The sequence below is a fragment of the Armigeres subalbatus genome, chromosome 1, assembly GCF_024139115.2.
Source record: "Armigeres subalbatus isolate Guangzhou_Male chromosome 1, GZ_Asu_2, whole genome shotgun sequence".
NCBI lineage: Eukaryota > Metazoa > Arthropoda > Insecta > Diptera > Culicidae > Armigeres > Armigeres subalbatus.
The window spans coordinates 131,813,792-131,836,548 of record NC_085139.1 but is presented as its reverse complement, the minus strand read 5'-3'; the positions used below and the strand labels follow the sequence as shown (position 1 = coordinate 131,836,548).

The following is a 22,757-nucleotide window of genomic DNA, read 5'->3' as shown; positions in this document are numbered from 1 at the left end:
AATTCTTCAATTGAATACATGCTATTCAAGAAATACCAGATCATCTCCGACAAATATCTATTCCCTCCTTTTTTCTGAAAAATATGAACATATCAATTGCGACAACAGATATTTTACTGATGGTTCACGCATTAACGGATCCACTGGCTTCGGTGTTTTAAATGTAAATTCAACCTACTTCCGCAAACTTTAGGAACCATGTTCGGTTAATATTGCTGAGCTATTAAATTCGCTTAGGGGATAATTTCCGATCAGCCCGTAGACCATTATTTCATCTTCTCAGATAGTCTTAGTCGCATCTTACTTTCTTACAAACAAAAGAGAGCAGATGCGTGTTTTTGGTTGAAAGATCATTTAAGATTACCTGCATTTGGGTCTCATCTCATTGCTCAATCTACGGCAATGAGAAGGCGCACTCGCTAGCAAAGGTGGCACAGGAAGGTGAGGTTAATAATAGACAAGTCTCGAGCAACGAGTTTTTCCCATTAGTGTATCTGAATAATCTTCAAATCTGGCAAAGGAATTGGAAACACAGCGAACTTGGACGGTGGCTATTTTCCATAATTCCTAAAGTTTCTGCGAGGGCGTGGTTCAGAGGTAAATACTTGAGTCGAGGCTTTATTCGCGTGGCTCCGTAAAGTGTTATACACGCCTGAGCCTACCAAGTAAACGAACTTTGCGTGAAGGGTTTAATCAGTAGAAGCATAAGTACTAGAACGCTAGTGGCGCTGTAGTCATTTAAATTATTTTGCCAAATTATGCTTCAACAAGCATTAACTGGCCATAATTCATGCATCATGTTGTAGTGCATGTTTGGTTTCATCACCAACTTTGGCTGCCAGGTCGAAGTAACCTAGATGTTAGTCATGCGAACAGTAACGACATTAGCAATCTCATACTTTTGAATCAACTGTTTAATCTAAACCGTGAATGTCATTTTTTAAATTTTGGTTTGCATGTTCTCAAGTGTGCAAGTTGGGCTACTGTGATTAAAAACACGTACATCGGGCACATAAAGTACCATCTTGAACAAATCATGTTGATCACAAGATTTAATGTCACTCCTGACCAGGCTACTGACATCCTATTGTTTAGCCCATCGCCAGATTGTAGCCAGGATGTCCTGGGCTATATTTTTTTTTCATACTGTGTTTCAATGATGACAGCGGGCTATGTCTATTGATGATAATGACATCGCGCTTGTCACCGGCTCGCTCCTGACGGAATCCAAGTTTAAAAGTGCTCGCGTTTTCGGGGGCACACCACTCGATTCAGAGACGGCGCACAACTGACATTTTTGTTGAATTAGCTTTGCTGCGTCGCAGCATGCGTGAAATAATAAAAATGACAGTTGTGCGTTGCTTCCGTATCGAGTGGTGTGCCCCCGAAAACGCGAGCACTTTTAAACTTGGATTCCGTCAGAGGACTCTTAAAGCGATATACTGCCGCTAATCGAAAGTCGAGCACATCTGTATATGGAGGCCCATATACAGATGTGCTCGACTTGCGGTTAGCGGCAGTTTAGCAATCTAATACTTATGCATCTACTACAGTGACTATAATAACAGTGTCGTCAAGTGTCAGAATTGGAACAGAATCGTCTGTCAGTTCCATACGAATGCGCGTTCCAAACGAGCAGGAGACCTGTCAAACGTGCCACATGGCGTTACTCTTCTCATAGGGCTCTAGCATCTACTAGCCAACCAGATTCAGATATCCATCCAGGAAGTGTCCGAGAAGGGCAAAATATTTTCATAAATAGTAATGTAATTGATAAGTTTATAATTCAAATGAACTGCTTATGAAAGCTCGATATAAACATGAAGTGATATTTTGAAATGTAATGAGCCACCTCTCTAACTATATGTTTGATGAATTACCATGACGTCATACTAAATTCACAAAACAACTGTATGTACAGCATAATCTGAATCACATGTACATTTGATCATCTAAAACTCTATCATCAGCTCAAGCACCACGAGCAGGTCCATTTCATTCAATATTCGCCAACACAATATCACTCGGTCTTGCACAGAAAACATAACATCAATAAAATGTATTCATTTCTACCATCCTTTCCGTAGAAGACATGCACAATTGCTTATAAGCAAATCATGCTCCTCTCAAATGAAATAACCCTCGCCTCTCAACACCACGCCACAGCGAAAAGCAAAGTAAATCGTGCATTGCTACAGCCGGTTTATTGCAATTAGCATATTGCATATGAATACGGATTACCAACACTGACGAGAGTGTAATCTGGAAACAGAATAGGCACACTGTACGGACACATCCAGTATCTGTGTGAGTGATGTCGTCTCAACCAATCAACGGAGTCCAGCCAGTGCTGTTTGCTTTGTTTATATTTCCTCCATGCGTTCTGCTCAACAAGGGGGCGTGGCTCTTCGTGTGTTGAATGCAAGCAGCAAGAAGCATGGTGATAACCAGAAACGGAAAACAGTTGTACAATCGCCGTTCTTCAGTAATAGTGTTTCGATTGTCAGTGGTGCGCAACCGTTCTTTCCGGATGAGATTTCCTTTTTAATTTGTCAGCGTGAACGCGTGAAACAAATCTCGGTGATAAAGTTTTAACCGTCCGTTGTCGGTGCCGTTTAGCTGAGTTCGGTCGCGGTAAGAGGATGCAAAAGACGCATTTGCGGTTGTCGGATGATAACATTTGAAGAGCTATTAATCGAAAGAGCCATAGTGGGTTTTGGTGGGAAGTGAAGAGTGACCGGATGGTGAATTTGGTGGGCATCTTAGGGTAATAGTTTACGGTTTGTTTGACATAACATTGTTGGAAAGTGTCCGCCTAAAAACCTTCGAGTTCATCAGCGTGCTTTGCGAAGATACTGTATAAAGTGTAAACATCGGTATAGGTTGAAAGCCACCGTAGGAGACATCCGACGGTGAAGGTGATTGTTTTTGTGAAGTGAGTTTTAGGAAAATTTTACAAAATTCCGCCACTATCAATAATGTCGTCTGTCACCCACGACGAGGAGGATCAGGACCATGAACAGGAGATCAACGTGGACGCGGACTCGGATTCACACTCTCGAATGTCGTATAACAGTAACGGGTCTGAGGATATAGATCTGGACGGAGATGGTAACGGAAGCTCTTGTTACGATGATTCAGATATTGTGAGGTACGATACAATCAAGTCTATAAAATTATTCGGTAACCGATCATCACAAAAACCTAATATAAACTTTTAGAGTTTTTAGATATGTGATCGGTTTTGAATCATAACTATTATTTAGTTTATCTATTTTCGGATATCTCGACAAAAAGTAGCTAGAACTGTAGAAAAGTGATTTGCAAACAAAATGAAAATGTTCCTGTAGATAACTGTGAAAAAGTATGTATATTACATACTTATTTTAGATAGTGAAACCCGACGGATGTCTATTTGGTTTAGTGTGTTAAATTTTCCCTGACTAAATGTTTGATAAACCTAATGGCAACATTAGTAGTGATGCAGTTTCATTGCAAATTTTCAAACACTAAACTAGTTTGAATCTGATACAAAATAGAACAAAGTTGCTGATTTTATCCAGCAGTGTTCATGTTAAAAAAAAATATATATAAATAGAATGATTATGTTGCTGCTGCTGCGTAGATAAAATGACGCATTCATGTACCAACACAATTGGAAAATATTTTAATCTAGTGATTCATTCTTGCGTCAAATCTGCAAAAAAATAGAACTGAGCTGTGTTACAGCTTTAGCACTCGAGCACGCGCTGCTTTATTTAGTACAACACTAAAAAAACCGGTACATACGAGCGAGCCTGCATCAGCGTTCCAGGACCGTGCGCAGACTGAACGGTTAAGCTTTTGCATATCAACTGGTATAAAAATAAATCCTGGACAACTTCTGGAAAAATGCATGTTTCAGGTTCATCTTCACAATTCATGCCGCCGAGCAATTTCCATCTTTGCTGATTTAACCCTAAGCGACGGTGCACGGAAACAAATCTTTCCCAACAAAACATGATTTTTTTATTGTCTTTATTAAGGAGACTTTCAGTCCTAGGCTGGCTCGTCTTCGGCAAACACGAAATAATTTCAGGAATATTATTCATCGTACTTAATTTTACCTATCCAATGATAGAATACATAACTTGTTAAACTCACTCTGTTCGGACAGCGACAATCTTTATCTTGTAACTAAAATATATTTTCAATAATCTTAAAATAAATAATGAAATAGAAATTTGATTCCAGTTGATGATTGAAAGCCTAAATATCTTCATTTTTGACATTGCAACATATTTTGGACCCCTAAAGTTCCGTTGTCAATCAAACCGGATCAAAGCCTTATCTTTCGATTGACATGCATTAATAAAAAGATTGTTTTTTGCGCCTTTTGATAAAATTTAAGCTTCCGTTCCCCTGAGGTTTTTTCACTAGATATTTTTTATGAAATCTTCGCATGTGTCAGGAAAAAACAAATTAGTAAAGATTGTGCCAAGTTACTAAAAAGCTAAGTTTATTACATTTTTCATAGAAAAACACACATTTTAATAAAAAAAAACTTTGCATGGAGGATAAAAAGCGCCCGTCCGATATGCTTGATTATAGATTTCATAAATTGATAAGGGCGTGTGCCACCTATAATTTATTTATCAACTAAAATGAGAAAAAGCAGGAATTGAAAAGTGGAAAATAAAACTGAATGGGTGAGAAGTGAGAAACAGAAAGTAAAAAGAAGGAATTGGGAATGTCACTAAAAAGAACTCAATAATTTTATAATCAATCGGGAATAGTAAACGGGGATTTGGGATATAAGAAGAGAGCAATAAGATGACGCAAGCAGTAAGAAATGCGAAATAAGATGTGATCAGTGAAAACGAGAAGCAAGTAGTAGAATGTGAGAAGTAATAAGCGAGATATTTTGTGTGAGAAATGAGAAGTGAAAAAGCAAGAAGAGGAATATAAATTGATAAATGGGATGTGAGAAGTTAGAAACAAGACGTGAGAGGTGCAAGGTGGGGAGCAAGGAGTGAAATTGGAGAATAGAGAAAGGAAACGCGAAAGGAGAGACGAAGGGAGAGAAGTGAATAGTGTGGAGACTACTCAGAATACAGTTTTTTCAACATAGATTTTTGGGCATCCAAAAAATCCCTAGAGTAAGGGTTAAAGATCTAAACGCGTTACGGAAGATCAATCAAACTATTTTATATATGGTACATGCTCTTTTGGAGAGGTCTTAAGATCTACACGCGTAACTAAACATCAATCGAACTGTTTATAATATGTAACATCCCCTTTCGGATGTGTAGAATAGAATGCGCCAACGTACGAGATGCTGGGTCATACAAGAAATACCTGCAGTTAGGCCTCAAAATCTACACGCGTAACTAAAGATAAGTCGGGATATTTTAAATATGGTCCATATCATACATAGAATAAAATGAATTCACAGCTTAGGATCTTGGTCATCCAAGAAATCCCATGAGATAGGCATTCAGGTCTACACGAGTATACAAAGATAGATCGATCGGATTTAAATGTGGTACATCCCCGTCAAAATCGTCATCGGTGACATGAACGCACAGGTAGAAAGGGAGGAAATGTATAGACCGGTCATCGGACCGGATAGTCTGCACATCGTATGGAATGACAACGGCCAACGATGCATAAACTTCGCAGCCTCCCGCGGAATGGTAGTCCGAAGCACCTTCTTTCCCCGTAAAAATATCCACAAGGCTACATGGAGATCACCTAACCAAGAAACGAAAAACCAAATCTATCACGTTCTAATCGACGGTAAATTCTTCTCCGACATCACGAACGTCCGCACTTACCGCAGTGCGAATATTGAATCCGACCACTACCTCGTTGCAGTATGCCAGCGCTCAAAACTCTCGACGGTGTACAACACGCGTCGAAGTCGGACGCCGCGGCTTAACATTGGGCGGCTACAAGACGGTAGATTAGCCCAAGGATACGCGCAGCAGCTGGAAGTGGCACTTCCAACGGAAAAGCAGCTAGGCGCAGCGTCTCTTGAAGATGGCTGGAGAGATATTCGATCCGCCATTGGTAGCGCCGCAACCGCTGCACTTGGCACGGTGCCCCCGGATCAGAGAAACGACTGGTATGACGGCGAATGTGAGCAGTTAGTGGAAGAGCAGAATGCAGCATGGGCGAGATTGCTGCAATACCGCACGAGGGCGAACGAGGCACGATATAAACAGGCGCGGAACAGACAAAACTCGATTTTCCAGAGGAAAAAGCACCAGCAGGAAGATCGAGACCGTGAAGAGACGGAGCCACTGTACCGCGCTAATAACACACGAAAGTTCTATGGGAAGTTAAACCGTTCACGTAAGGGCCACGTGCCACAGCCTGATATGTGCAAGGACATAAACAGGAACCTTCTTACGAACGAGCGTGAGGTGATCCAAAGGTGGCGGCAGCACTACGAAGAACACCTGAATGGCGATGTGGCAGACGACGATGGCGGTATGGTGATGGAGCTGGGAGAACGCTCGCAGGACATAATTTTACCGGCTCAAGATCTCCAGGAAATCCAGAAGGAGATTGGCCGGCTGAAGAACAACAAAGCCCTTGGGGTTGACCAACTACCAGGAGAGCTATTTAAACACGGTGGTGAGTAGAGATGGGCAAAACAGCTCATTGCAGTGAGCGGATCTGATCCGTTCAGCTCATTGAAAAGAGTCAGCTCCTTAGATCAGCTCTTCAGTTCTTTAATGCTACATATATTAAAACATAATTGTTAATATTATTAATTTAATTTTAATTATCGTTGAAAAATTTGAAAAATTTATGTCATTCATTTATTTATTCATTCATTCATCATTTATCTATTTACCTAACTTTGAATTTTTTATAATGTTAAGCTATAGTGAGGTAATAATTTCTATTGAAAACCCGACAATTTTAAACTAATAACATTTATTACGCTTTTTCTGACCTAGACGGTCTTGAAGTCTAGGAGTTCATTTAGAATCTTCACATTTATTTCTATACAAAAACTAACTCAACATTATTTTCTATTCATAACTCTAAGTTACATTTTGTTGATAACGTTTCTCAAATCGGTAATTTGAATAATTCAGTCCCTAGTCTTTGATATGTATATGAACCATATCACGTGTCATAAGTTTTCTCTTCATACTGGTTGCAGTAGCCTTGTTTGCGCGCGCGGTTATAACCATGCGTAGTTGACATTTCCATACAAGCGAGCCCATTCATCTATATTGGTTCCCGAAATGCGAGAGAACTTAGAACAAGAGAGTAAAAAAATACAGAGCACGGTGCTACAAACAGAGTTCACATGTAGCAGTATGCTGGCGGGAAAACCCGTCGCAAGCAAAAGATCCGCTCCGTGCAAGACACAGCTCCCAGTTCGGTTCGTTCGAACCACACGGTTCGCTATAATCGGTCGCGAACGCGACTGATCTGAATCGAGATCCGTGTCGCACGGATCTGAGCTGGTAGCGCAGCTCTCGCTTCCATGTCAGAGCAATTTCGAGCTGGACGACGACATGAGCGGAACTGAGAGTGGTTCGGATCTTCAGATCTTTTGCTTGCTACGGTTCGTTCGCTACCGTACTACTAGGTATCTTTTGTGTGTCTGTTCGTAGCGCCGAGCATGTGGGTATGGGTTTAGAAATAGATGGCAAGCTAGATTATTTTTGCTTGTGTGTTTCTTATTCCTCTCTGCAGCAGAAAGGATTTCTGCTAGATGGTGCTGTCGCTTGGCTTGATGGTGCTTGAGGTACAAATAATGCGCGGTACTGGACTGGAATGCTCATGCAAGCTCGCATGTGTTGTGTACCGCGAGCGTGGTATTTTCGTTTGTGTTGTACAAAATACAACAGCGCGCGTACTCGAGTACGTACGCTCGAGGGAGTTTCTCTAGGCGCGTGTTTGACAATGATTTCATCAATTTAAAGTGAGCTGCTGAGCTGGGGTTCTTTAAAAAAGATCCGTGGGTCATTAGCTCAATGTAAGGAAGCGAATCTTTCGAACAGCTCCTGAGCGGAGCGCCCATCTCTAGTGGTGAGGCACTGGCTAGAGCGCTGCACTGGGTCATTACCAAGATTTGGGAGGAGGAAGTTTTGCCGCAGGAGTGGATGGAAGGTGTCGTGTATCCCATATACAAAAGGGGCGATAAGCTAGATTGTAGCAACTACCGCGCAATCACATTGCTGAACGCCGCCTACAAGGTACTCTCCCAAATTTTATGCCGTCGACTAGCACCAATTGCAAGGGAGTTCGTGGGCAGTACCAGGCGGGTTTTATGGGCGAACGCTCCACCACGGACCAGGTGTTCGCCATTCGCCAAGTACTGCAGAAATGCCGCGAATACAACGTGCCCACACATCATCTATTCATCGACATCAAAGCCGCATATGATACAATCGATCGGGACCAGCTATGGCAGCTAATGCACGAACACGGATTTCCGGATAAACTGACACGGTTGATCAAAGCGACGATGGATCGGGTGATGTGCGTAGTTCGAGTTTCAGGGGTATTCTCGAGTCCCTTCGAAACCCGCAGAGGGTTACGGCAAGGTGATGGTCTTTCGTGTCTGCTATTCAAGATCGCTTTGGAAAGGGTAAAACGAAGAGCAGGGATTAACACGAGTGGTACAATTTTCAATAAGTCCGTCCAGCTATTTGGCTTCGCCGACGACATAGATATTATGGCACGTAACTTTGAGAAGATGGAGGAAGCCTACATCAGACTGAAGAGGGAAGCTAAGCGGATCGGACTGGTCATCAACACGTCGAAGACAAAGTACATGATAAGAAGAGGTTCAAGAGACGACAATGTGAGCCACGCACCGCGAGTTTGCATCGGTGGTGACGAAATCGAGGTGGTAGAAGAATTTGTGTACTTGGGCTCACTGGTGACTGCCGAAAATGACACCAGCAGAGAAATTCGGAGACGCATAGTGGCTGGAAATCGTACGTATTTTGGACTCCGAAAGACGCTCCGATCGAATAGAGTTCGCCGCCATACCAAACTGACAATCTACAAAACGCTCATTAGACCGGTAGTCCTCTACGGACACGAGACCTGGACGATGCTCGTGGAGGACCAACGCGCACTTGGAATTTTCGAAAGGAAAGTGCTGCGTACCATCTATGGTGGGGTGCAGATGGCGGACGGTACGTGGAGGAGGCGAATGAACCACGAGTTGCATCAGCTGTTGGGAGAACCATCCATCGTTCACACCGAGAAAATCGGACGACTGAGGTGGGCTGGGCACGTAGCCAGAATGTCGGACAGTAATCCGGTGAAAATTGTTCTCGACAACGATCCGACGGGCACAAGAAGGCGAGGTGCGCAGCGGGCAAGGTGGATCGATCAGGTGGAAGATGACTTGCGGACCCTTCGTAGACTGCATGGTTGGCGACGTGTAGCCATGAACCGAGCCGAATGGAGAAGACTCTTATATACCGCACAGGCCACTTCGGCCTTAGTCTGAATAAATAAAATAATAAACATCCCCGTTTTAAATTATAGAATATGATGTGTCTACGGCATATGTTGTCGGTCATTCAAGACAAACCTGCAGTAAGGCCTTAAGATCTACATGCGTAACAAAAGATAGTTATATGCATCACAAAGGGCATGTGCCAGATTTGAAACAATCCAATTGATCTATGGTTACGCATATAGACCTAAAGGCCTTATTCCAGGGATTTCTTGGACGACCAAGAACCAATTCCAATATTTTTCCTATAAAATACGCAGATTTTTCAACTTACTGTGCGTATTCATGATCGATTTTAGCTATGAAATTCGATAGAGCATGCAATCTTTAAAATTAAGAGAGTTGATTCTCTCTCTATGATATCTACTCAATAAATATTTTTTTAGAGCAAACATCAGTCACATCTACAAAAAAAATAGCCGCTTGAGAACAATTTATATTTTCTTGAATTTTTTTTGCCAAACTTTTCAAGTCTCCTCATATTGTGGCAACAACTCAAAACCCAATTATCCTGAAAATGTGGTGGGATGTTGGCATTTTTATCAGTGAAGATCATTTAGCATCAAGGAATGTAATTGTCACTGGAAAATGCAAAAAACAAGCAACAAAAGAGAATAGCGATAACTCTTTGTCCTCATCTGCTGAGGATAAAGATATTGTTGCGTTCCATTTTATTTTCAACAAACATGGAAAGATAATTGTTGTGAACTTTTCAAACTGTGATAACTTGTATGTTTCAGAAGTAAAACACAAATCATGTCAACAGATGGTTAAGTTTATGTCTTAACATTGATAACTGATACTCATTAAACCAAAAACCCCATCGAAAACCGAAACTACTTCTCAAAATGCGCGGCAGGCGATCGTTGCCCTATTCTGTTGCACACGGAAGAAAAAAAAGTACCCAAAATTGAGTATTTTTAAACTTACTTTTGAGTTATTTTTTCTCTTCTCTTTCATCCACTCTTTCTTTTGTTGTCAAAAACAAAAGAGTCAAACAATCCAACGACGCCAGTTCAATACGGGAAGCCAATTTTGAGTTTTATTACCTGAGGTCGAAATTGAGTGAATTAAACTTAAATTTGGGTCAATAAATTTTCCGTTGGGTACTTTTTTAACATGGGAGTAAAGGCAAACTACTTCGACCCTACTTACTCAATTTTGGCTTCCCGTACGGATGTTCGAGGTTGGGTGAATTAAACTTACTATTGGGTAGTTTATTTCTTCCGTGCAGTTAGGGACAAACGCTTTTTGCGAGTTGAATTCGTCCCAACATTTACAAGAGAGGACAATGATGTTGCCATTGGCAATGTTGTTATTTTACATTCCCTGTTTAGCATATTAATGGCTTTGTGCTGTGAAAAAATGATAGCATTTTGTCATTATTAGGAGAAGTTGTTCAAATTTTGCGAGGCCACTTAAAAATATCTTTAGGAGTAACAGAACACAGTAAATAATAGAGTAAATAAGGTTGTCAATCAAAAAAATAACTCGCCACATAACGATCATTTCTAGACCAACATTTGAAAAGGGCGTAACAGCCAAAATTTATTATTTCTGATTCTTCGTCTACATCTGGGTGGTGCGGATAGAATCGATTTGGTTGTCAAACTGAAGCCAAAAATTTCTATTGTGCCGGAGCCAAACATTGAAGATTGTGGTTATGTTCGTTTCTGATTTAATATTGAGAAGTATTGTTATTATTTGGAGAAAAAATAAAAATAAACTTTGTTTGAGTTTTGTATTCTTTGTAACAAATATTCTCACGTTATATTTCGAGTGGAAAATTAGTAGGAATGCAACTAAAAAGCACTCGTTACGAAATTTCTTGAGATTCAGCAGCTGATTGGAGCATGAATGTATGTAAACAATCGTTAAGTCATGTAGAGTCTAGCGCATTTGTGCGCCCTCATGCAGCGTGGAAAGAGAAATTCGAAGAGCGGGAAATGTTTGACAGCCAAGTAACTGCAAAATAATTTTGTTTATGGGAGTGATTTCAAAATATCCCTCTACTCGCTTGAACGCAGAAAAGCGGCTCTATCCGCAGCACCCAGGTCTACATATATAGAAATATACGTGGAAGAAGAATCAGAAGGAATAAATTTTGGCTGTTACACCCTTTTCAAATGTTGGTCTAGATTTGTTTAGAGGATCTATAATAAAAATACGCTATAACAATACTACTATATTGCCGTGAATCGCATATTTGTCCCATATGAATAGAAAACCCAGGAAAGATGGGACAGATATGCGATGCTCGGCAGTATAGTTCTCGGTAAAATAGCGGAGAATTAAGTCTCCCAAGGAATCAAGTCTTCCCACCTTCCCCTACTGTATAAAGTTTAAGCTTTAAAACAGAAACAGAATCGGCAGGTCTTCTGCTTGTATGACTGTATACCAAACTGTATTATCAATTTATAAATTGTGACGTAAAAAACCTTTATTATAGCCTATTCAGATTACGCCATTAATGACATAATAATTGGCGTTTCAGGGTAAAAACGCTTTATGATGTCATTATTTACGTAATATTCCATACATTTTGCGCTGTCAAAAGATACCCGCTAAAAAGAGTCATAAAGAATATATTACGAACAATTATTACGAGAGAGCTTTCGTTCTAACTGGGATGCAGGGAGAAATTCAACAAAACAAAACTGACAAGCGTCACGCTCTCTTTGCCAGAGAGAAAAATCTCTCTGTTTTCATTTCGTTTCGTAGTTGACAGTCATGCTCTTTCTGTCGCAGCAGGGTCGAATGCATGTTAGATGGAAATCTTCTGAGCGCTGAAGAATAACTCGGATTGTGATGGTTTTGTGGAAAGCATTTTATATGATGAAAAATAATGATGATAATTATTTATTCTCCACTTATTCAACATGAATTGTTTAAAAACAGATGCTCTCTAGAATTAACATGAAGTATTTAACTTAAACCTAGATTTAATAGAACAAATCGAATAAATTTTCAAAGTTCAAGGGCCAATGCGGAAGACAATTTAAAACGTAGGAATGGTTGTAAAACGAATATATTTGATGAATAAACATGATTTCAGAAATTGTTTCAATTCTGCTCCTTGAATGGCTTAATATACTTTGGATTTCAACATTTTTCACGTGGGTCAACTGTACGATTTGAATGGGATGTATATATAAAGTAGAATAACCTTAAATAAAACATGGATTGGTAATGCATTAATTCATCCAAAATCCAGTTTAAATTATATCACATTCACACGATTCGATTTTGTTAGAAGCTGTATCATTGATTGTCGAGTAGAACGCAATGGTTCAGTTTCCATTTAAAAAAAAATAAATTGCTGAGTTGCCCTTCATACATGGAGATACTGGTGGAAATACATTTTAGTTCGATAATATTTCTTGAAAATTGGTCCAATCGTCCTTTTTTTTATTTATTTGTGAGAATTCCCAAAAGTATCTAAATTTTTCTATCAAATCTCCGTTCGATCATAGTACAGAATCAAAATACTTTTTAAGCTTAAAAATAAATTGAGGAATAGTCTGATTCCCCGAAGAACGGCGCACCCAACTAATGAATGTAGCTTCGCTCATTATCCTTAATGAGGGCTTCAAAAATTCTTCGAAAATCCCTTTTCATTTTTTTTTTATATTTTTTTTTTCGTAGAAAAAATGTTCGATTGTCGCTACACAAATGCTTGATTTCGCAAATTAAATTTTAAAACTCTCCTTGAATTCAACCCTGTATTAGCGTGCAAATGAGGAAACATAGAAACGTCAAGATATATTATCTTGCTGCAGTCTGAACACCTCGTAATAATTGGATACCCTCTCACTTAACAAAGTCATAAATAGCCCAATCTGAATAGGCTATTAGTTAGCTACTGGTGAACTGCCAAAAAAGCAGAGAGTTAAATGGCTGGCGAAGTTTCTGAGCGATCATTATTCCAAGATCCGTAATTTCATTTCCGCCATGATTAAAGCATCATCCGACGGATACATAAAGCTTTATTTTAAAAAAAAATCTTAGTCAATAGTTTCAAAATAGTTGAAAATAGTGACTCTTTGCGAGATAAAGTGACTTTAGTGACTTGAGGTCGAAAAAAGAGACTTTTTAGTGACTTGTTCGAAAAAAAGTGACCAAGTCACTAAAAAGTGACCAAGTCACTAAAAAGTGACCCGCTACCAGGCATGCAACGAGAGATCAATAGCATGCCACAGAAGAAGCCGCGGGAAGATGTTGAAAGTTAAAACTTTTTTAGAGATCTTTAGTTAATCTTGGCCAATTCCCGTTGGAAGTTAATACAAGTTTTGGAGAAAAAAAATGATGGAAGTGAATGAAACATCAGTTATAGGCAGTGAACCCAGTGCGTGGAAGCACAGTTATGTCCATTGAGAAGGAAGTTGTGTATCGAAACGAATATGAAAGCAACATGGCAGAAGATTGGGAGAAATAACAAGCAGAAAAAAAGAAGCATCAAGGAGAGAATCGGAAGCAAGAAAATCGATGGAAAAGCTTTTAAAAACGTTTAGATGCAAAATTGAAAGGGATAAAACGCGACGCGACACTGGTACTGGAGTACTGGACACAGCACTTATGGTTCTCACAACAAAATTGAAATTTTAAAATTACTTTTTGCCTTTCTCGTATACTAAGTATACGGTAAAGGCTATATGATCGCTCCAAAAACAAACTTTTTATAGAAGGCCCGGAGACCCATAGTGTTATATACCAATCGACTCAGTTCGACGAATCGAGGTGATGTCTGTGTGTGTGTGTGTGTGTGTGTGTGTGTGTGTGTGTATGTGTGTGTGTATGTGTGTGTGTGTGTGCGCAAAACCACTCAAAAAATGTCACTCATTTTTCGGGCACTTATCTTCAACCGATTTGCTCGCAACAAGTTGCATTCGACGCAGAATCCTGTCCCATTGTTTCCTATTTGAAATTGGTCATATCGGACTATGGGATCATAAGTTATGGCCAAAATACAAATTCATACGAAAAAATCGCGTAAAAAATGTCACTCATTTTTCGGGCACTTATCCTCAACCGATTTGCTCGCAACAAGTTGCATTCGACGCAGAATCCTGTCCCATTGTTTCCTATTTGAAATTGGTCAGATCGGACTATGCGATCAGAAGTTATGGCCAAAATACAAATTCATACGAATAAATCGCGTAAAAAATGTCACTCATTTTTCGGGCACTTATCCTCAACCGATTTGCTCGCAACAAGTTGCATTCGACGCAGAATCCTGTCCCATTGTTTTCTATTCGAAATTGGTCAGATCGGACTATGGGATCAGAAGTTATGGTCAAAATACAAATTCATACGAAAAAATCGCGTGAAAAATGTCACTCATTTTTCGGGCACTTATCCTGAACTGATTTGCTTGCAACAAGTTGCATGGGACGCAGGATTCTGTCCCATTGTTTCCTATTTGAAATTGGTCAGATCGAACTATGGGATCAAAAATTATGGCCAAACTACAAATTCATACGAAAAAATCGCGTAAAAAATGTCACTAATTTTCGGGCACATATCCTTAACCGATTTGCTCACAACAAGTTGCATTCGACGTAGAATCCTGTCCCGTTGTTTCCTATTGAAAATTGGCCATATCGGACTATGGGATCAAAAGTTATATTGCGCATAAGCCCCTAAATTTTATTCCCACCTTTGGGTTTCCGCGCCGAGCACTCAGCGCCAGACTCGGCGACAAGGAGATAGTCGTCAAGTTGGTACTCCTGATTTTTTGACAACTGATGTCGATTGGTTGTGTGAGTGCACCGGTGTCAAAAAATAGAGCTCTTTTAGCTGAAAATCTAATTGTCAAATGCACATTTTGCCAGTAATATAGATGCATGAGTGAATAAAGTGTGTAAATGCTCTATCGCGGAGGCAGTCGCTGAAGACAAGTGTCAATGATTTCAGTGACGAAACGAAAAGTTTCATTGCAAAAAGCAATACCATTTTTGCCTTTCTCGTATACTAAGTATACGGTAAAGGCTATATGATCGCTCCAAAAACAAACTTTTTATAGAAGGCCCGGAGACCCATAGTGTTATATACCAATCGACTCAGTTCGACGAATCGAGGTGATGTCTGTGTGTGTGTGTGTGTGTGTATGTGTGTGTGTATGTGTGTGTGTGTGTGCGCAAAACTACTCAACAAAATGTCACTCAATTTTCGGGCACTTATCCTCAACCGATTTGCTCGCAACAAGTTGCATTCGACGCAGAATCCTGTCCCATTGTTTCCTATTTGAAATTGGCCAGATCGGACTATGGGATCAGAAGTTATGGCCAAAACACAAAATCATACGAAAAAATCGTGTAAAAAATGTCACTCATTTTTCGGGCACTTATCCTCAACCGATTTGCTCGCAACAAGTTGCATTCGACGCAGAATCCTGTCTCATTATTTCCTATTTGAAATTGGCCCGATCGGACTATGGGATCAAAAGTTATGGCCAAAACACAAAATGATACGAAAAAATCGTGTAAAAAATGTCACTCATTTTTCGGGCACTTATCCTCAACCGATTTGCTCGCAACAAGTTGCATTCGACGCAGAATCCTGTCCCATTGTTTCCTATTTGAAATTGGCCAGATCGGACTATGGGATCAAAAGTTATGGCCAAAACACAAAATCATACGAAAAAATCGTGTAAAAAATGTCACTCATTTTTCGGGCACTTATCCTCAACCGATTTGCTCGCAACAAGTTGCATTCGACGCAGAATCCTGTCCCATTATTTCCTATTTGAAATTGGCCCGATCGGACTATGGGATCAAAAGTTATGGCCAAAACACAAAATGATACGAAAAAATCGTGTAAAAAATGTCACTCATTTTTCGGGCACTTATCTTCAACCGTTTTGCTCGCAACAAGATGCATTCGACGCAGAATCCTGTCCCATTGTTTCCTATTTGAAATTGGCCAGATCGGACTATGGGATCGAGAGTTATGGCCAAAATACAAATTCATACGAAAATATTGCGTAAGAAATGTCACTCATTTTTCAGGCATTTATTCTCAACCGATTTGCTCGCAACAACCGATTTGCTCGCAAAAATCGACGCAAAATCCTTTCCCATTATTTCCTATTGAAAATTGGACAGGTCGGACTATGGGATTGGAAGTTATGACCAAAATACCTTTTTCATAAAAATCACAAAAATGTGACCTATTTTTCGGACACCTAACCTTAATCGATTCACACGAAACAAGTTGCATTCGACGCAGAATCCTGTCTCAATGTTTCCTATTGAAAATTGGCTAGATCGAACTATGGGATCGGAAGTTATGGCCGAAACACCATTTTAGCCCTTTTTATACGAAAAGGCTGTGTGTTCGCTCCAAAACCAAACTTTTACAGAAGGCCTGGAGACCCATAGTGTTATATACCAATCGATTCAGCTCGACGAACTGAGATGATGTCTCTGTCTCTCCACTTCATACGGGAGTTTGGCAGAAAGACGGTCATAAGATTTATATCATAACAAATATTGCCTCCGCTCGCGTGATGGGAATGACATTTTCGTTTTCTTTTGTGTAGTCAGACTTCAGTTCAACTAACATCCAAAAGTGATATCCTTAAAATATATGACTGGGTGAAATAAAACAGGGTTATGTACGTCAAAAGATTGGAAAAGGAAACAAAAATGTCGAAATTCTTATTAGCATATTGTAGATCAAGCTGAAAACCGAACCGAGGTCCCGCGAAATCGCATTTTCTCGCATTTCCGGATGTTGCAACTGCATCGCGAGTAGTGCGCAACTGTGCCATAGTCGGGCACCACTCGCGATGCAGTTGCGACATCCGGAAATGGGACAAAATATGATTTTCGGTTTTCAACTGGATCTACAATATCTTTAGATAAATAATCTTTCATAGAACGGACAAAGAAATTTGTCTTTTTTACTCCTAGCCACTAGCTCATCTTTTTTCAAGCACACACATTTTACGAAGGTCGAGAAAGGCACCATCACCGCTAGGTGGATTAATCTGGGTTTTTGATGGAAAAATCGCTAAAAAAAACTCACTCATTTTTCAGGCACTTTTCCTCAACCGATTTGCTCGCATTAAATTGCATTCGACGCAGAATGTCTCATATTTTCTTATTGAAAATTGGCCAGATCGGACTATGAGCTTAGATGTTATGGTCAAATTACTATTTATTGTGAAAAAGAGCTCAAAAAAGTCTAGCTCACTTTTTTGGCACTTAGACTTCATCTATTTCCCAAGCAACACAAGTTCAACAAATCTGGTTGCAGTAACCATATTGTGACTGAATCCGGTCATATATAAGTTACTGTGATTGATGTGCAATATATGTGCTTCTCAAGTCGCTCGCAACAGATTGCATTCGACGCAGAATCTTGTCCCATTGTTTCCTATAGAAACTTGGCCGAATCGTACAATTGAGTCAAAAGATATGGCGAAAATACTAATTTTAAGACTACAAAATAAAATGCCATTTTTTGCTCTTATGCTCATCCGATTTGTTTGCAACAAATTGCGTTTGGCGAGAATTTTTTTTATGCATATAAACAAATATGAAAAACAAGACCAATCCACATATGTATTGGTGTTATTTGAAATTTTTCCAAACCTTTTGAACGAACGAGAAAGGCACCATCACCGCTAGGTGGATTAATCTGGGTTTTTTTTTAACTATTTTTTTTTGCTTATTATCTAATACATGCATTTATCTCTTAGACTAGGTGTTCCGTGTTTTCTTAACACTATCATCCTTATTTGCTATGTTACGCTTTTAGTTATTATTAATACATTTCAATTGCCTCTGGCAGTTAGGATATTTCCTCTGGTTGAATTAAACCATGTAGGAATTACAATGTTTTCTACTTAAACTAAACTTAACCTAATTTATACTAAGGGTACAAGGAGCTAATCGTTAATTATTTTGTTGGACATTTGTTGCAATGTCTCAATATTAGAAATTCTATGAAGTTCATTGGTACTATACCACGGAGGCAACTTCAGAATCATTTTCAAAATTTTATTTTGAATCCTCTGAAGTGCCTTCTTTCTGGTATTGCAGCAACTAGTCCATATTGGCACAGCATACAACATGGCAGGTCTAAAAATTTGTTTGTAAATCAAAAGTTTGTTCTTAAGACAAAGTTTTGATTTTCTGTTGATAAGTGGATATAGACACTTAATATATTTGTTACATTTGGCTTGAAGGCCTTCAATGTGATTTTTAAAAGTTAATTTTTGATCTAGCAGAAGTCCTAAATATTTAGCTTCGCTAGACCAATTAATTGGAACCCCATTCATAGTGACAATATGTCTGCTAGAAGGTTTCAAATAAGAAGCTCTCGGCTTATGTGGGAAAATTATAAGCTGAGTTTTGGAAGCATTCAGGAAATTTTCCATTTTGCAAGTAAGTGGAGAAAATATCCAAACTTTTTGCAATCTACTACAAATGACACGAAGGCTTCGCCCTTTGGCTGAGAGACCTGTGTCATCTGCAAACAAAGATTTTTGACACCCTGGTGGTAAATCAGGTAAGTCAGAAGTAAAAATGTTATACAATATGGGCCCCAGTATGCTGCCTTGGGGAACACCAGCTCTAACAGGAAATCTATCAGATTTAGAATTCTGATAGTTTACCTGCAGTGAGCGTTCTGATAAATAATTTTGGATTAGTTTAATAATGTACAGAGGAAAATTAAAATTCATCAATTTTACAATCAAACCTTCATGCCAAACACTGTCAAATGCTTTCTCTATATCAAGAAGAGCAACTCCAGTCGAATATCCTTCAGATTTGTTGAGCCGAATTAAGTTCGTAACTTAATAACTGATGAGTGGTTGAATGCCCATGGCGAAAACCAAATTGCTCATCAGCAAAAATAGAATTGTCATTAATATGAACCATCATTCTATTTAAAATAATCTTTTCAAACAGTTTGCTTATTGAAGAAAGCAAACTGATTGGGCGATAACTGGAAGCCTCAGCTGGATTTTTGTCCGGCTTTAAAATTGGAACAACTTTGGCGTTTTTCCATTTATCTGGGAAGTATGCCAATTGAAAACATTTGTTAAATAAATTAACCAAAAAGGATAAAGAGCTCTCAGGAAGTTTTTTGATAAGTATGTAGAAAATACCATAGAAAATATCACCCGGGGCTTTCATATTTTTAAATTTTCTAGTAATAGATCTCACTTCATCCGAATTAGTTCCCAACGAAGGGTCAAAAACATTATCTTGGTTGAGAATGTCTTCGAAGCTCCGTGTAACCTGATCCTCAATTGGACTAGTGAGACCTAGACTAAAATTATGGGCACTCTCGAACTGCTGAGCAAGTTTTTGAGCCTTTTCGCCATTTGTTAATAAAATTTTATTTCCCTCTTTAAGCGCTGGAATTGGCTTTTGAGGTTTTTGAAGAATTTTCGTTAATTTCCAAAAGGGTTTCGAACTGGGATCCAACTTCGAGACATTATTCTCAAAGTTGGTATTTCTCAGAATAGCGAAACGTTTTTAATTTCATTTTGCAAATCTCGCCAAATAACTTTCAAAGCAGGATTGCGAGTTCTTTGGTATTGCCTTCGCCTCACATTTTAAGGACGGATCAGAAGCTGAAGATCGTCGTCAATAATAATGGAGTTGAATTTAATTTCACATTTAGGAATTGCAATGCCTCTGGCTTCGACAATTAAATTTGTCAAAGATACGAGCGCATTATCAATATCACTTTTGGTATCCAAAGGAATATTAACATCAAAATTCCTATCGATATATGTTTTATATAAATCCCAATCAGCTCTATGATAATTAAAAGTAGAGCTGATTGGATTATAAATGGCTTCTTGTGAGATTTCAAATGTCACAGGAAGGTGATCAGAGTCAAAGTCAGCATGAGTTACCAATTGGCCACACAGCTGACTTGAATCCGTTAAAACTAAATCAATTGTAGAAGGATTTCGACTGGAAGAAAAACAAGTAGGGCCATTGGGATATTGAATAGTATAATATCCCGCAGAACAATCTTCAAATAAAATTTTGCCGTTGGAATTGCTTTGAGCATTATTCCATGAACGGTGTTTGGCATTGAAGTCACCAATTACGAAGAATTTTGATTTGTTGCGAGTCAGAATTTGAAGATCAGCTTTCAACAATTTTTTTGCTGCCCATTGCATTGAAAAGGCAAGTAGGCTGCAAATGAAGGAAAATTGTCCAAAATTTGTTTCAACAGAAACTCCCAAGGTTTCAAAAACTTTGGTTTCGAATGAAGAAAATAATTTGTGTTTGATACGTCTATTAATGACGATGGCGACTGTCAAGACGATCATTTCTGTAGATAAAATAGTTTGGATCTCTTTTAATGGAGAGTCCTGGTTTTAAATACGTTTCAGTTATAATGGCAATATGCACATTATGAACTGAAAGGAAGTTGAATAATTCATCTTCCTTACCCTTTAGAGAGCGGGCATTCCAATTTAGAACTTTCACACAATTATTTGGATCCATTGAAACGGAGTCCGATAACAATTTTGTGTGTACTTTATACCAACCTGAACAGCTTCAGGAATGGTATTTGCTTTGAACATTGCATCAATCATGTGATGCAATTGTTCAGTTAAAAATCAAAATCGAAGCAGTCATGCTACCTGAATCAACAACATGACCGTTATATTCCGTTGGGACATGGGTATAAACCTCATTTTGAGAAGAGAAATTTTGTCTACCAGCAGCGATGTTTGCATACGTAGGTACATTGGAAAAATTGGAATTTACTGAAGTGCTTGCTACCCGTTGACGAGCAGCAAAATTTGTTTGTGAATTGTGGTGGGTATGAATTGCTCGACCGGTAACTGGTTTCGAAATTTGAGCGTTTGAAAATTTCTACCCGTCGAATCTGGGATCCGATTGAATTTCCGTCATCAATTTTGCACGGGAATTCAAAACTTTTTGCGTGAAGGGCATTCCCAGAAATTGGATTTATGATTGCCCCACAATTAGCACATTTAAATTTATTGAATCTTCTCTCACAGGACATGCGTCCTTGGCGTGAGAGGTTACACCACAAATCATGCATTCAGCATCCATGTGACAATGTTTGGTTCCATGACCCCACTTTTGGCACTTACGGCACTGGGTGGGGTTTTGGAAATTTCCCCAGGCCTGCGGAAATGTTCCCATGTAACACGGACATGGGACATAACACAGGCATTTTCCAAACTTTTCATATTATTTAGTTCACTTTTGTTAAAATGAACTAAATAAAATTCTTGAGAAATACCCTCTGGAAAGTACCAGAGTGGGATTTCTTTTCATCTTAATTACTTGGACTGGTGAAAATCCAAGTAATTGAGAAATTTCAGTTTAATTTCATCCAGTGATTTGTCATCACTGGGGAGACCTTCAAGACGACTTTGAACAATCGCTCAGTTTTGTCGTCGTATGTGAAGAACTTATGGCGCTTCTCAGCTAAATACTGAAGAAGAAGTTTGCGATCGTCAAAGGATCCCGGCAAAACGCGGCAGTCACCCTTCCTAGCAATCTGAAATGAAACCTTGATCCCCTGAAGGTTACTCAAGATTTCATTCCGAAAACCAGAAAACTCGGCAACAGATACCACAATTGGCGGAATCCTTTGCTTTTTCGCATGAATCGAATCACCTGGGCTAGAGGTATATTCGATTTGCTCAATTTCATCATTAATCAAATCGAACTGATTGCTCAGTTCGATTGGAGAAGAATTATTTCCGATATTAGAGTTAGAAGGAATATCTGAATTCTCCAGCTTCCTTCTATTTTTTCCGCGCTTAGGCAGGACGGTCTTGAAACCTTGTTTCTTTGAAGGAAGTGGAGAATTCAGAGACTCCCCCTTCCTCTTGTTTTATTAATGCTCATGGCTGAGCGTGGAGACGTGACCTTCTAAGAGGTTTTTTCCCAGAACGGTGTCCCTGCAGGATTACCACCGCTTGCCGGAATTTTACTTCCGCAAACGGGTCCAACGTAAAACGAAGGCACGGGTCCTTGCAAAGATCGTAACAGGATCAGTGGGTACAAATAGCGCTAAAGCACCGTTGAAATTAAAATAGCTTCAGGTAGTATTAAAACTTCCTTCCGCAAAGAGAGAAAGAACCGCACAGCACGAAAGCGATTTTAAAATTACTGACGATCCTGTCCATTAGAGTGAGGCGCATTTATATGGGAAAACGCAAAATTCATCCAATCAAGTGAGATCAAGGTTTTTCTTAATCGTTTTGGGACCCCAATCAACTGTGCAACATATAATCTCGATTGGTTGCGTC

General features: G+C 39.3%; 1 protein-coding gene across 4 annotated transcripts in view; it reads left to right on the top strand.

The window, feature by feature from the left end:
* LOC134205133 (T-cell leukemia homeobox protein 3) overlaps positions 1-22,757 on the top strand; it is a 348,199-nt gene that overhangs the window by 95,285 nt on the left and 230,157 nt on the right. For 3 of the 4 annotated variants that reach the window (XM_062680084.1, XM_062680083.1, XM_062680082.1), the window contains exon 1: positions 2,485-3,151. The exons of the other annotated variant lie outside the window; for it this stretch is intronic. In XM_062680084.1, the coding sequence (XP_062536068.1) occupies positions 2,979-3,151 (173 nt within the window). In that variant the 5' untranslated portion in view covers positions 2,485-2,978. Of the gene's footprint in view, positions 1-2,484; positions 3,152-22,757 lie in introns of those variants that run through there. 4 annotated transcript variants of the gene reach the window in all.